General features: G+C 46.8%; 1 protein-coding gene across 2 annotated transcripts in view; it reads left to right on the top strand.

The window, feature by feature from the left end:
- Sh3bp5 (SH3 domain binding protein 5) overlaps nt 1-16,069 on the top strand; it is a 68,845-nt gene that overhangs the window by 28,941 nt on the left and 23,835 nt on the right. For both annotated transcript variants that reach the window (XM_048355894.1, XM_048355895.1), the window contains exon 3: nt 4,325-4,453. In XM_048355894.1, the coding sequence (XP_048211851.1) occupies nt 4,325-4,453 (129 nt within the window). The remainder of the gene's footprint in view (nt 1-4,324; nt 4,454-16,069) is intronic.

Genomic DNA, 16,069 nt, shown 5'->3' with positions numbered 1-16,069 from the left:
TATCAACTCGGTCCCCCAGACCGGGGACTCAGTTTCTTTGTTTTTATTCTTCCTTGTATCTCCTGGACCTGGTTTTCTGGATTACTTATTTGTGCCAGTCCTGGGGCTTGAACCCAGGACCTGGGTGCTGCCCCTTGTTGTATCCAGGTCACCAAAGTGGGATTCTAACCCATGGCTAGACTGACAGTGGGAGTCTAACTCACTACAAAAATTGTATCTGAATTCAAAGGAGACTCGACACTCAGTTAATCAGGCTAGGATTTTATTAACCGCATGGAGTCTGCACTCCGCCACTTGGAGAACAAAGTGCAGCCCCAAGCTTCGGCAGGGCTGAGATTTTAAAAGCAAAAATCACATGTACCACACGCAGGTAGTCAGGCAAGTTAGGCAAAGCCAGAAGCAGAATTGCAGTTAGTGATTACAATTCCAGTAAACTCTGGTAAACAAAGCAATCAAGGCTATACAGTTCTTGGTTCTGGGTGTGACTGGTATTTACCTAATTAACTCCTTAATTAACCTTAACTCTCCTAATGGAACTTCGCTTAAACTAAAACTTACAAAGTGAGTGGTCTTCCTCATTCCTTTCTTGTACAAAAGTCAAGCAGCTGTAGGTTAAGCTGCTTTTCGCTCCTGTTATTCAGCTTCAGTTTTGCTATTCCTGGGGCCCACTGCCTTGTCTACGCCTGCTGTTTCTAGGGACTCAAAAAAAAGGGGGCTCCCCTACATCTTTCACTTGGTTTCCACAGCACTTGAGCAGTAGCTCCACTTCTGGCTTATTTTTTGTTTTTTGCTTTTTGAAGGGGGTGGCTTAATTGGAGATAAGTCTCATAGACTTTTCTGCCTGGCCAGGCTTTGAACAATGATCCTGAGATCTCAGCCTCCAGAGTAACTAAGCACCCAGTGGTTTCTGGACTTTGATTAGTAGTGGCCTCCAGGATGGTTGGCCACCCTTATCTCTTGACATTCTCCTCATTCCAGGCCTCTGGCTCCCTTAGATTCTTGAAAACACTAAGCCATTTGTCCTGCCTGGGCAACGGCTCTGCGGCCTGCTGGGGACTCTTTTCTCTCTTGTACCCTGTCCCCCACATGTGTCAGTAACCAGTGGTCTTCTGGAGATTCTGGACCTCTCTCCATTAGTGGCTCTGGCAAGGCTTTCTGCAGCTGGGTTCCATGGCACATGCTATTGCCATGGAGGCCTTGGTGTTTCCAGACTGGGTTGTAATGTCCTGAGGGAAGAGCATGCCCAGGACCCAGCACAAGGTCTGGCCTACATCTGTACAGGCATGTACACATGAGCACATGCAGTACACTTGTACTCAGTGTCAATGACTGATGAACCTTGTGGTCAAGGGTGCAGTGGACTTAATGTGGACTGAAGCTATCACAAGTGGCTGGACTGGGTGGGCTTCCTCTGAAGACCCAGATGGGTGTGTGTGTGTGTGTGTGTGTGTGTGTGTGTGTGTGTAGTGTGTACATACTAGTACTGGGGCTTGAACTAGGCCCTTAAACCTTTTGCTTTGCTTTTTTCAGGTTAGTTGGAGATCAGTGTCGCATAAGTGTTTCTGCTTGGGCTCATTTCAAACCATGATCCTCAGATCTCAGCCTCCTGAGTAGCTAGAACTAAGGCATGAGCCACCAGCTCCTGGCAGACAGACTTTTTAATGTATGCAGTTCTGTCCAACATAGTTGCCTGGCCACATTTTTTATTCACTTTTTTGAAGTACTGGGGATTGAACTCAAGGCCTGGTGCCTGATTGGCTAGTGTTCTGTCACTTGAGCCTGGTTCTTTTGCTATTTGCTTTTATCTCTTTTAAAAAATATTATTAAGGTGTTGTAAATTCAGGTAATATGTGCATTTCTCTTTTGGACAATGTCACCCCTTCATTTGCTTTCCCTCAGTTTCCCCCTCCCTTCCCTGCCTACAAGTTACACAGATCATTGTCCACATTGTATATACTAAGTGCCATGGTTGCATTTTCCACCCTCCCTCTCTCCCTTTCTGGGGGGCGGGGAACCACTACTGCCAACAACAACATAAATAATCCATGTTTCCCTTTCCTGGAATTCATTTCAATATATAGTATTATACGTGTTAATGAGCGTTACACCTTTGGGTTCCTCCTTTAAGAATACCTTCCTTGGGGGATGTGGCCAAAAGGGAACCCTACTTCATTGTTGGTGGGAATGTAAACTGGTTCAGCCACTCTGGCAAGCAGTATGGAGATTCCTCAAAAGGCTAAATATAGAACTCCCCTATGACCCAGCAGCCCCACTTTTGGGTATTTATTCAAAAGACCACAAACAAATCATAGTAATGCCACCAGCACAACAATGTTCATCGCAGCACAATTTGTCATAGCTAGAATCTGGAACCAACCCAGATGCCCCTCAGTAGACGAATGGATCAGGAAAATGTGGTACATATACACAATGGAATTTTATGCCTCTATCAGAAAGAATGACATTGCCCCATTTGTAAGGAAATGGAAGGACTTGGAAAAAATTATACTAAGTGAAGTAAGCCAGACCCAAAGAAACATGGACTCTATGGTCTCCCTTATTGGGAATAATTAGTACAGGTTTAGGCAAGTCATAGCAGAGGATCACAAGAGCCCAATAGCTATACCCTTATGAACACATAAGATGATGCTAAGTGAAATGAACTCCATGTTATGGAAACGATTGTTATATCACAGTTGTAACTACTTTCAACGTCCCATGTGTATCTGTAGCTTCCATTATTGATGATGTTCTTGTATCACCTTCCAGTGGTTGTACCTACACTATCTCTGTAATCTTATTTGAGTATTTTGGAAACCATGTATACTGGTATTAGAAGTAGGGAATTGAAAGGCAATACCAAAATTGAGAGACACAGGGTAAAAAAAGACAAACAACTACAAAAGCAATACTTGCAAAACTGTTTGGTGAAAGTGAACTGAACACCTGGGGGGGGGGGGAAGGAAAAGGGGGAGGAGGGAGGAGGGTATGAGGGACAGGTTAACAAACAGTACAAGAAATGTATCCAATGCCTCACGTATGAAACTGTAACCTCTCTGTATATCAGTTTGATAATAAAAATTTGAAAAAAAGAATACCTTCTTTGGTCTCACTGGATGTGAATGCCTAGAGTCCTGTATAATTTACCATGCCCCAGTGTAGATTCTAGATTCTGAATATGAGAGAAAACATGTGTCTCTTATCTTGAGCTTGGCCTACCTCACTTAACATGATTTATTCTAGGTCCATCCATTTCCCTGCAAATGACCTTCTTTCTAATGGATGAGTAAAATTCCATTGTGTATATGTACCATATTTTATCAACTTACTCATCTACTATAGGATATCTGGGCTGTTTCTACAATTTGACTATTGTGAATAATGCAGCAGTGAACATGGATGTGCAAGTGTCTTTACCATCTCCTGACTTGTAACATTCTGGGTGGATGCCCAAGAATGGTATGGATATGTCATAGGGAAGTTCTATGTTTAGTTTTTTGAGGGATGTCCAGACCGCCTACAAGAGTGGTTGCACTAGTTTATAGTCCTACCAGCAGCAGTGCAATAGGATCCCTTTTTCCCAACATCCCTGCCAGCATTTGTTGTTAGATTGGCCACCATCAAGAATTCAAACTGGGATGACATGGAATCTGTTATTTTGATTCGCATTTCCTTTATGGCCAGGGATGTTGAGCATTTCCTCATGTGTTTGTTTGCCATTCTTTTTCTTCTGAGAAGTGAAAAGTTGCTCTTAAGCTCCCAAACTAACAAATCAATCAACAAATTGTTTTGTCAGTTTTGGAGGGGGGTCATTTTTTAAATTCCTGGTATATTTTGGATATTAGTCAGATATATTGCTGGGAAAGATCTTCTCCCAGTCTTTTGGCTGTTCTTCTAGTTTTGTAACTGTCCTTTGCTGTGCAGAAACTTTTTATTTTGGTGTAATCCCATTTGTGAAGTTTTTTCTCTGAAGGCTAACTTCCCTGGGCTGTCCTAGGAACATGATCCTCCTATCTCTGACTCACCAGAGTGTGCACTACTATGCCTGGCCACATTCATTATTAATGTAAATAAACTCAGGTAAACTGCAAACTCATTTCCGCAGCCACCCCAGCCAATCTAAGGGCTCCATACTTATATATGGTTGGTGGTCATCCTAACCATGCAGGTTCTACATGCTTGTCATTGCACTGTAGGTACTGTCTTGTAAGGCATTGATGAGAGCATCTACCTGCTGGGTAGAGTCTCTCCTGTGTTTGAAGCAGGTGTTGGCAGTATCCTCCTTGAGCCTGATCTACATTTTCTCCATGTCCCCTGGCTGCAGGATGCTCGTCAGAAGTTCCGCTCTGTTCTGGTGGAGGCTACAGTGAGACTGGATGAGTTGGTGAAGAAAATTGGCAAAGCTGTGGAGGACTCCAAGCCCTACTGGGAGGCACGGAGGGTGGCAAGGCAGGTAAGAGTGTTGCAGACCCAGATGCTCTGTGGCAGCCCTTGGTGGCTCCCAGATCTCCCATTGGGGCCAGGACCAGTCATTCTGTGTAAGGTGAAGTAGTCATGACCATGTACATGGCTGCCCTCGATGTCCTCCCCTTCCCACCTGCTTCATTTCAGCACATGACACTATTAAGTGTATGAGTTGATATCTGACACTACTGGTGGGTGTCACCTTGCTGTCTGCCTTCCCTGACCTGAGCAGCAGAGGGGATGTGTGGCTGTGTCCAGAGCATGGGATGTGCTCTTCCTCCTTCCCTAGGAAGGCAGGAGGAACAGTCCTTAGAGACACTGACTGGCTCTTTGTCCAGAGGAACAGAGACCAGAGAGAGAGAGAAAGAGAGAGAGAGAGAAAGTGTGTGTGTGTGTGTGTGTGTGTGTGTGTGTGTGTGTGTGTGTGTGTGTTGGGGAGTTATACTCAGGTGATTGCTGGGGGCTGTGTAGAAATTAGCTCCAGTTTCCAAGTGTGTGTCTTTGATCACCTGTAGTGATTTTTGTGTAATGTGTTGTTTGTTCCCAGCCTCTGAGACCACAGAAGGAAACGAGTCAGTGACAGTTATGGTGCCTGCTGAGTGCCAGGCCCTAGGCTGGGGCCTTTTTCTATATGTTAGCTCATTTAGGCTGCTGCTGCTTTTTTCTTTTTCATCTTTTTTTTTTTTTGATGGTCCTAGGGCTTGAACTCTGGACCCAGCACTGTCCCTGAGCTCCTTTTTGCTCAAGGCTAGGGCTCTACAACTTAAGCCACAGCTCTACTTTAGCCGTTTTAGGATTAGTTGGAGATGAGAGTCTCATGAACTTTTCTGCCCAGGCTGACTTTGAACCATGATCCTCAGATCTCAGCCTCCTGAGTAGCTAGGATTACATGCATGAGCCATTGGTATCCAGCTGCTGCTGCTTTTTATGCCGCTACTGGGGCTTGAACTCAGGGCTTGGGTGCTATCCCTTTGCTTTTTCATTCAAGGCTACTACTCTACTCCTTGAGCCACAGTTCTATTCTGGATTTTAATGGTTCATTGGAGATAATAGGAGAGATAATAGAAAAGCATGGGCTTTTCCTGCCGGGACTGGCTTTGAACCTTCATCCTCAAACCTCAGCTTCCTAAGTAGTTAGGACTACAGGCATGAGCCATTGGGGTTCCCAGCTCACTTGGAATTCTTCCAGCATCTCTTCAGCATGAATCATCAACCCTGTGGTATGTCTCAGGATAAGAACTCAGATTTCTCCCTAAGATCTGAGGAGTTGGTCCAGAGGAGAGCCCAGTAACAGTGGCCAGGTGTCATCCTGCTGGGCGCTTATTACATGATTGAAGATGCTGCTTCCAGAAGCTTCCCTGTGTCAGAAAATGTTCAGGGAGCAACCACAGAAATAGTATTGGGCATCTGCCATGTATGTGAAGCATATGTTTTGAGCACCAAGGAGAAGATACCAGTAGAGCAGGAAACTAAACCCTAGAAATCTAGGAACAACTTTAAGATGAGACCCATAGAGGATGAAAAGCTGGGATTTAATAGTTTCCTTCTATATCCTGTCACAAAAATGGAATAGTGACTGGTGGCTCAGCCTGGGCAGAGATGCCCTTGAGACTCTTTATCTCTAGTTAACTGGCAAAAAGCCCAAAGTGGAAGTGTGGCTCAAGTAGTAGACCACCAGCCTTGAGTGGAAAAAGCCAAGTGGGAGTGTGAGGCCCTGGGTTCAAGCTACAGTCCCGGCACAAACACAAACGCAAAATATCTTCCAAGGATTCCTTCTTTGTGTGAACCCTGAGCCTGGAGATGAGGCTCAGGTCTCAGGTGTGAGAGGCCCTTCTTCCTTCCCATCTGGTGTGCAGCAAATTCCAAGCAGGCCCTCCTCACATCCCCGGACCTCGCCCAGCCTCACCTCTGGGAAAAGAAGAAACGCTCTGAGATTGGGATAGGAAAGCCCAATCTCAGAATAGCTTCCAATAGCTTCCAGAACCTGAAGGTGCTGCCCTTTTCTCCACAGAGCCCATGTTGCACTAGTCTTTCTGCCCCCCCCCCCCCACCGCCCCCGGGATGTGTTTTGCATAGTGCCTCCCACTGTCTTCCATTGTTGTTAAGTTTGAGGAGAAATTTCTGGTAGTTCAAAACATTAAATAATACCAAAGAGATTGTAATTCTGGGTCTTTTAAAAAAAACAAAACAAAACAAAAAACCCAAAACTACTAAGGCTTGAACTCAGGGCCTGGGCTCTGTCCTTTAGCTTTTTCTCTACCACTTGAGCCACAGCCACTACCATCTTTTTGGAGGTTAATTGGAGGCAAGAGTTTCATGGATTTTTCTGGCCTGGCTGGCTTTGAACTGTGTTCTTCAGATCACAGCCTCCTGAGTAGATAGGATTATAGGCATGAGCCATAGATTCCCAGCCTCTTTTCTGAGTCTTGTAACACTTGAGTTTATTGTCCATTGATTTTTCTTAGCCCATAAGTATCTATATAGACAAGGAGAAAATCTGAAATGCTTTTTTTTTTTTTTTTTGGTCAGTTGTGGGGCTTGAACTCAGGACCTGGTGCTGCCCTTGAGTTTTTCTGCTCAAGGCTAGCACTCTACCACTTTGCACCATAGCTCTACTTCTGCTCTTCTAATGGTTAGAGATAAGAATCCCATGGCCTTTCCTGCTTGGCCTGGCTTTGAACCGTGGTCCTTAGATCTCAGCCTCCTGAGTAGCTAGGATTACAGGCGTGTGCCACCAGTGTCTAGCCAAAATCCAGACCTTTTGAGTGCCAACATGATGGCACAAGTGGAAAATTGCATACCACAATACTTAGGATTTTTTTGGTATAAAATTTCCTTCAGTCTCTTTGTAGCAAGTGTCCAAACAAGTATATGCAAATATTTTTAAAAAATTGGAATGCTTCTGGGCTCAAGCATTTTGCACAAGGAACATTCACTCTGTGCTAAGAACAGCACCTGTGTTTTTCTGGAGTAGAGAGATCTAGAAACTGGTCTGTAAGGGTATCTTCTGGGGGTTGAGGCAGTGGCTTTCCCTACTGACATTTTCTTGCCTTGTGTCCTGAGCTCTGGTTTGGTGGAGATGACCTTGAAGTAGCCCTCTGATTCAGATCAGTGGCTCCAGTTGATGAATGGGGTCCTGCTGTGGTTGTGCTGATGTCAAGCCTGCTGCCACCTCAAGACCTTTGAACTTGCTGTTCCTTCTTTGAGACATTATTCTAATCTTGATATTTTCATGGCCCAGTTTCTGTTCAAAAGTCATTTTACACATGAGGCCTTCTGGGGTTAACATATTTAAGATGGAAATTCCCAGCCCTTGTCTCTGCCACCTCTAGCCTTTTTTTTTTTTTCCCCTATGTTGAGCTGCTCACCATCTGGCTTGTTAGTTGATATGTTTGCAATGAATCAAGTTCATTGGAAAAGATTTCACCTGTTTGTTTCAGGTTTTGCCTGGTTTGCAATGCCACATCTAGAAGGCATTCAGGAGCTAATAAGTGAAGGGACAAACAAGTGAATGACGAGAGATAGGGGCTGTGGGCCGGTCACACACCCTCTGCTGCCTTCCTAGACATGGGAGGACATGAAGATTTTTCTTCCTGATATCTTTTCAACATCGTGTGCCTGTCTGTGTGTCAGTACTAGATCTTGAACTCAAGGCCAGGTTCAAGTGTTTAGTGTTCAAGTCTTAGTGTTTTTGCTGGTGCTCTACCACTAGAACCACAGCTTCACATTCACCTTTTTGCTGGTGTTTTAGAGATTAGACTCTGAGACTTTTACTTGTGCTGGCTTCATACTGCCATCCTCGGATCTCAGTGTCCTGAGTAGCTTGGATCGCAGTTGTGGGCCGCCAGCGCTTGCCTCCTTCCCGGCCCTGCCTCATAGCCAAGCAGGCAGAGTAGGAAGACAGGGGTCTGTTGGGAAGCAGAGGACATGGCATCTGTCCCTCCTCTCCTCGCTCTTCTTGGCCAGAGGACAATATGCATGAATGATAATCACCCAGTCCTGTGCCTGTCCTCAGGGTGACTGGCATTGAGGGGAAAGGGCCCAGGTTTGGGCCTGCACAGCTGCCATGCCCTCCTCCCTGCTTGTCAGTGGAGAAGGAAGGACCAGAAGGGTCCAAGTGGACCCTGTTTGCAGCCTCCAGGGACCTTGTTGGTCTCTAGCCAAGGAGCTGGAAGGACGCTCAGCTGAAGCAGGAATGGATGCTACATTTCATTTCTGTGGATGGGGCAGGGTCACCTGGGCTTGGGGCCAGACGGCATGAATGTTTGCTGACCTTCCTGCAGGTGCCTGGAGCAGTGGCCTCCTCCAGCTGCTGCCAAGGGGGCTTCCTGTTTTCTTCCTCTGCCTTGTCCCCACCCACCCCTTCCTTTTCATATTTATGAATGCTCTGACAGCCCATTGAGGATGGTGCCAGAGTCGAGCATGCAGGACTCCGAGGGCATGTGAGGAGCATCAGGGTCTTCGTTCTTGTCTTTGTTCTCCAAATACTGATAGTCAAGGGACCAGCCTGGCTCCTATAACTTACTTAAATGAGATAATGTGTCTTCCAGTAGAACCCTTTCTTATGTGAGCCTGGATTTAGCTTCACTTCCAAGAATTAGGATAGGGGGCTGGGAATATGGCCTAGTGGTAGAGTGCTTGCCTAGCATGCATGAGGCCCTGGGATCAATTCCTCAGTACCACATAAACAATTAGGATTTATGGAGGAAAATGTTGAAAATGGATGAAAACTTTAAAATTAACCAAAAATACCTCCAGTTCTTTCTGTTACATGTGGTGTGTATCCTCTTTGCTATTTCTGATCCTACTGTAATTGTAATTGTGTGGTTTTATACATCTGAAGTGGCAGCGCCTCAGCTGAGCAACCATAAGCACTTCTGGCCTTTTGGTCGTTAATTGGAGATAAGAGTCTCACACTCCTTGCTGCTTGACCTGGCTTTGTGATCCCCAGATCTCGGCCTTCCAAGTAGCTAGGATTATAGGTGTGAGCCACCAGCACCTGGCTAGCAACATGATTTTTTTTTTTTTTTTTTGCCAGTCCTGGGCCTTGGACTCAGGGACTGAGCACTGTCCCTGGCTTCTTCCCACTCAAGGCTAGCACTCTGCCACTTGAGCCACAGCGCCGCTTCTGGCCGTTTTCTGTATATGTGGTGCTGGGGAATCGAACCTAGGGCCTCATGTATCCGAGGCAGGCACTCTTGCCACTAGGCTATATCCCCAGCCCGCAACCTGATTTTTAACTGATTGGAATGTGTCAGAAGAGAGAGGGGTTCGTTGCAAACCAAAATGCTCTCTGTTGGCTGTTTATGATGTCATGTCCTTTAGCAAAGCAGAAAAGTGGGAATACATTTGCAGTGTGCAGAATGCTGGGCTAGAGAACAGTTGGCAAAGTTTGGACTCTGGAGCCAGCCAGCTTGGATTCCCACCTAATAGCCAAGGGACCTTTGGCGAGTCACCTAATGTCTGAGCCTCAATTTCTTCATAAAATAGCTATGTATCCCTTAGCTTTTGTGACAACCTAAACTGCCTTGTAATTTAGCTGCTTAGAAAACAGTTTATTTAGCTGAGCAGTTTTTCCAATTTCAGGCATATCTGGTCTTGTGCACATACAGTGAGTTGGCAGAGTGGGTGGGGGCTGGATCACCTTGGATGGCCTTGTGGTGGTTGATTGACAGCTGGGGTGGCAGGGGCAACTGAGCCACTTGCATGTCACATCTACTAGGCCAGCCTGGCCCTTTTTCTGGGTTCCAGGAAAGGAGAAGTCATGCCCTTCTTAGACTTCTGCTTGTCTCCACCCTTCTCAACTGACAGCTAGGTGCGGTGGTGTACATCTGTCTTCACAGGAGGCTGCAATTGGGAGGATTAAGGTTCCAGGCTAGCACCTGGCAAAAATAGGCCATGAGACCCGTTCAAAACTCAAGTAATTGCAGATAGAGTATTCCAGATACATATTTCTATCAAATATTGAACATAGTGAGTCTGTTGCCTTAGAAAACAAAGGCTGGACTTCACACCTGTAATCTTAGCCACTTGAGAAGTAGAGATCATAGGATCAATGTTTAAGGCCAATTCTGGGCAAAAAGACCCCATCTTAATGAAGAGACCAGTCATAGAACATGCCTATTATGCAGGAGGTGGAGGTAGGAAGGCCCCAGTCTAAGACTAGTCCAGGTAATAAGCTCCAGACCCCATCTGAAAAATAGCTGTGGTGCCTGCCTAGCAAGTACCCCCAGTACTGAGGAAAAAGAAAAACAAACTGAAAGGATAGAGATGGAGCATGGTCTGGCCAGGGTATGTGCACAAAATGTAGAGATGGTGGGGAGAGATAAGTGACCCCAGGCAGACTGAGTACTGAGATGCCTGTGCAGAAGAGGAAAATGAGGTGGAGGGAGCTGCTGGTCCAGAGCCCTCTTTGTGAGCCCAGCAGGCCAGTGTGATGGGGCCCTGAATGGATGGAGAGTCATTTCAGGGAATTGAAGCAGGACCCGGGCATCCCAAGCCTTCAGAGTTCTTACATTGATTCCCAGAGGAAGGAGTGCTGCAGCCTGCTTTTGCTCAGAGGTTCTGAACCCTTCTCGAGTAGAGAGTGAGAGGCTGAGGTTTAGCCAAAGTGAGATAGAAAGTCAAGGGCATGGCACATGGTACCTTCCTGCCCCCTGCTGTTGACTGGGAACCTACTAAATACAAGATACCATTTCAGCCACTTTTGTGATATACCAAGAACCAAACCACACATTCTCTCCTTATGGAACCGACATTCTGTCTTAGGAAAAGTGTGGGGATGGGGTAAGGCGTGGAGAGCAAAAGTAAGATCTGTTCATCTGAATAGCCATGCACATACACATTCCCCACTTTGAGACTAAGACCATGGGAGGACTGAGGGGGGGTGCCCCCACTCAGCATTTCCTAAGCCCCTCTCCTTTGTCTTTCCTGCCATTGTGGAGCACAGGCTGTGGTCTGCATTCTTCAGGTCTCCATCTGCCCAAGAAACAAAGTGGCATTATTCATGACAGAGGCACAGACTGATTCTATTTTCTTTTGATACATTGTCTTTCTATGTAGCCCCAGGTTGGCCTCAACTTGTAAGCCTCCTGTCTCCCTTTTCTAAGTGCTTAGATTACAGGCATGTACCCAAGTAGCTGCTTCTCATTCATGGTAGCCACATGACTGTTGTTGAATTACCTAATATTGGGGGCATTGCTCATTGGGGCACTGGAGGGTCTAGTCCTGAAAGGCTTTTATATTTTGTATTTTTATTCTTTTGTGCTACCATTGGGGCTTGAACGTGGGGCCTGGCATTGTCCCATAGCTTTTTTTGCTCAAAGATAGCATTCTACCACTTGAGCCACAGCTCTACTTCTGGCTTTTTGGTCATTATTTGGAGATACAAGTCACACAACTTTCCTGCACAAGCTGGCTTCAAATCACGGTCCTCAGATCTCAGCCTCCTGAGTAGGGTTACAGGTGTGAGCCACTGGTGTCCATGAGATATGTATATATTTTATAAATATACTATTATAAATAATTGTGTATTTTATAAATAATTTCTTTATAATAAAACACTAGCCAAGAATGGTTCTGCCCCTGAGTGATGTGACTGAATCCTAAGCTTCCTGCCTCACACAGTACTCTACTGTTGAGTCTGTTGTGATGTCTCAGGCATTGATACCACAAATGTAGCCACTCGCTATCTTTCCCATGGCTTCATTGTGCCCTGCAGATGTCCCTTTAGTACTTACAAGAGCAAACCCACATTCCCACTGGCAAATTTCCTCTTTTCCTGGTCATGCTGTGCTGTTGACTCATTAACTCATGGCTGGCACAGCAGTGCATGGTAACACCGGCATTTGCTTTAGTGTGGCGGCACAAGGAATCATTGCTGTCCTTGGGGGCCAGTTAAACAGCCAACTCAACAAAACCCACAAAAATGTGAAAAATGTGGCACACAATAGACTGTGGAGAGGTCCTTGATTATGGTGTGGGCAGAAACAGAAGGGTACCAGGAGTGCTTGCTCTGCTCTGTGTATGTCCGTGAATGATTCTGGAAGCTCTCCCAGTATTGATATAGAGATCTCAAACTTTAGGGAGCAGACATGTTCACAAATGTGGACTCCATGAAGAATGAAGATCAACTTGCTTGCTTGGTAGAGAGCCAGATAGAGGGCGGGGAATGGGGGCGGAGGGAGAAAGGCCACGAAGGAGTCCTCAGAAAGGAGGATGGGGCTGGCTCAGAGCTGATGGGCAGGGTATAGAGGGAGAACCCTGGGGTTGGAGGCCAAGGCAGCCCAGCTCTCAGACATGGCTGGGCAGCTGTCCTCCTTCCCCACTCTCCAGGGCTCTTGAATAAAGGGCTATGATGTCTTGGAGGGGTTGATTAGACATGGATGCCAGATATGGTATTCTCATGTGAACAGCCGTTTTTTAGAATTTTAGTGATGTTAGGTACGCACACCTTTGTATAGTTGGGGTACCATTTATTTTTCCTCTGTATTCCCATTTTTCAAATGAGGAAACAACTTTTGGAGCCTGAAGGCCTTTCTGATTTTCATTACAAAAGAAGAAACTAAGGCTGGGGGTGGGGGTTGGTGCCTGAATTCTCCACAGGCACACCCAAGCCCTGACTGAAAGTATGATGGGAACTGGGCTGGTGGTAGTTATGGCATTTATTTTTGTCTGTCATGGGGCTTGAACTCAGGGCCTGGGCACTGTCCCTGAGCTTTTTTGCTCAGAGCTAAAGCTCTACCACTTTGAACCACAGCTCCACTTCCGGTTTTCTGGGGGTTAATGGGAGATCCTCAGATCTCAGCCTCCTGAGTAGGATTACAGGCATGAGCCACCAGTGCCTGGCAGTTACAGAATTTATTTTAAGGTGACAAGGTGGGCTTGGGGAAGGGGACAGTAGGTGACAGAGGCTGGAGAAGTACAGTATGGGCCCAGGCTTTAGGAGAAGAGCAGTGAAGACTGAGTTGGCCTGACTCTGGTGGCCGCCCTGTGCTAGACTCCTAGTGGGTGCTTGGGGCTTGGGTTCAGGCCTGAGGATATCAGAGTGACTGGCAAGGCCAGGCAGTGATTCCCCTGGCTGCCCCCCTCTTGCTGGGCTGGGGTAACTATTTGGCCCCCGCAAACATCTTCCGCACAGGATGCTCTGTGGCATTTCCTAATAGCCATGTGGTTTTGTCATGCCTCCCTTCTTCCTGGCACTGATTTCTGCCCAGCCAGTTCAAACCAGGGGGCTTGGGTGAGGAGGTCTGGCGTGGTGACGTCCTCACATGGCCTCAGTCACCTCCCTCTGTGTAGCCAGGCCCAGATCCTGGGAACTGCGTAATCCTGGCCAGGGCACGGGGTGGAGTGAAGGGCTCTTGTGTCAAAGCTGTGTGAATTACAGCCAGCAGGGCAGCAGTGGCTAACCCTCTCTCCCGGGAGGATGCAGTGTTGGAGTTTGTGGCAGCAGCAGCTGTGGTTTGGAAGTTGGGGTGGGCTCAGGGAGAGAGAAGGGCTGCAGCCCCTGAGCCAGAGCAGAATCAAGGCCACAGTGCCTGGGGTCCCCACGGGGTGACTGCCTCTCCTGCTTGGCCCTGTGTCCTGGGCTGGGGCTGGGGTGGCCCGCCACAGGCACGGATGCTGTGTGGCAGTGTCTATCACGTGATTTAACCTTTCCCTGCCTAGCCCGACAGAGGGATAGCTTGTATGCAGGGCCTCAGCCAGTGTTAGGAGGGGCAGCTTCTCCATTTCTGCATCACTTGGAACTTTGCATAACTGATTCTTCTGGCCTTGTTGTCCCCCAGGCTTCTCCCTGAGGCGTGGCAAGTGCCCAGCCAGGGCTGGGCTAATGACCGAGTGCTTTCCAAGGCTAGCCCAAGCTATTTGTCACCAGGGTGCAGCGGCTAAGGGGAAGCAGGGTGGGATCTTTAGTGCCTGAAACCACATGCTCCTGGGATGTTTCTTTGAACTGCTCCCACTTTTTAATAAAACAATAGCACTGATTTGTAAAGCCCCCTTCCTTCCCTTTCTGCAAACCACAGGGTTCAGTGGAAGAATGGCAGGGCAAGTCATTTATCACTTAAAGTCTGAGTTTGGATGTGTTTGTCAACATAGGTGGGCTTTTATGTTGGCCCTGGCTAGATAGTTCCATTCCTCTTGAGCACTTTGCTGGTCCTGCTCTCCTTCCTTGACTTTACCTCCCACCCCCCACCTCAATGGGGATTGTGACTTCATATATTTCTTCTGTGAAAATCTATCCTTAACCAGAAATAATTAATTGATTGATTCCAGTTGCTGGTGGCTTACTTATATAATCCTAGCTACTTAAGGAGGTTAAGATCTGAGGATGCTGGTTCAAGACCAGCCTGAGCAGAAAAGTCTGAGATATCTCCAGTTCACTACCCAAAACCCAGAAGTGGAGGCATGGCTCAAGTGGTAGATCTCTAGCCTTGAGTAAGAAAGCCAAATAAAATAGGCCCTGAGTTCAAGCCCCATACCTGTATTTGAGTACATACATACATACCTGATGCACTGAGTTGAAGATACAGCTCAGTGGTAGAGGTCTTGCATAGCCTAACCCTAGCTTTCATCCCACCATGGCCAAAAAATCAACAGGCATGATGATGTATACATGAAATCTCTGCAATTTGGAGGCTGAGGCAGGAGGATTGGGAGCTGAGCTGTACAGCAAGACCCTGTATCACCCCCCCCCCCCCGCCCCAAAGAACCTGATATGCTTATTTCCAGCCCCAGAGTTTTCTTGCCTGCCTTCCCTCCCTCCTTCCATTCTACTTTGTACATGCTAAGCTTAAAATGCCAGGTGTCATGTCTACAGTGGAACATCCTTGTAGGGTGTAAACCAAAGGTAGAATTGGCAAGACATCTAGATAAATTTGAATTTCATGTAATTTTCTCAAAGGATGTCTGTCCCATGAAGTGTTTAAAACATATACTTAAAGGGTTGTTTGTTCACCTGAAATGCAATTTACCTTAGTCCTACATACATCCAACAATCCCTGCAAGGAGGGAAGTGGTGGTGAAGCCTTGGCCAGGACAGAAGCATTTATGGGGCAGCTGCCCTTCCCCCCTCAGCTATTCCTTCCCCTGACTTTTTCAGTCACTTCCTGGTTTCTGTTTCTTTCCAGCTTTGCCCCCTTAATACTTTTTCTTTGGGGGAAGAGCTACCGAGACATGAACTCAGGGCCTCATGCTTGCTAGGCAGGCGGTCTACCACTTTAGCCACACCCCAGCCTGGTAGTGGGTTCACTTGAGAACAGATATTGCAGAGAAATCATTCTGTCTGGGTCTGTACCCAAAGCCATGGAGAATATACACTTCTACCCATGGATAAATGCACCCAAAGACATATCCAGAATACAGGAGGAAAAAAAAAGTCACAAATGCCTAAAACTGATTGGATACTAGGGAATTGTCTGGGCCTTCTTTGTCTTCATTTAATCAATATTTCTTGTCTTTGCCAGAAGCAGCCTCTGCCTAGGTGCGGGAATTAGATGACATTGTGCCCTTCTGAAGCTCCCCAATCCCTAAGGAGAAAGCCATCAATTGTACATGAAGGACGGGCTCAGGGACCTGGACTTTTTTCTTATGGCATCCCAAGGGTGCT

This window comes from Perognathus longimembris, chromosome 10 (genome assembly GCF_023159225.1).
Source record: "Perognathus longimembris pacificus isolate PPM17 chromosome 10, ASM2315922v1, whole genome shotgun sequence".
Taxonomy (NCBI): Eukaryota; Metazoa; Chordata; class Mammalia; order Rodentia; family Heteromyidae; genus Perognathus; species Perognathus longimembris.
Note: the sequence above shows the minus strand (reverse complement) of the source record. Positions and strands in the feature narration are given on the sequence as shown.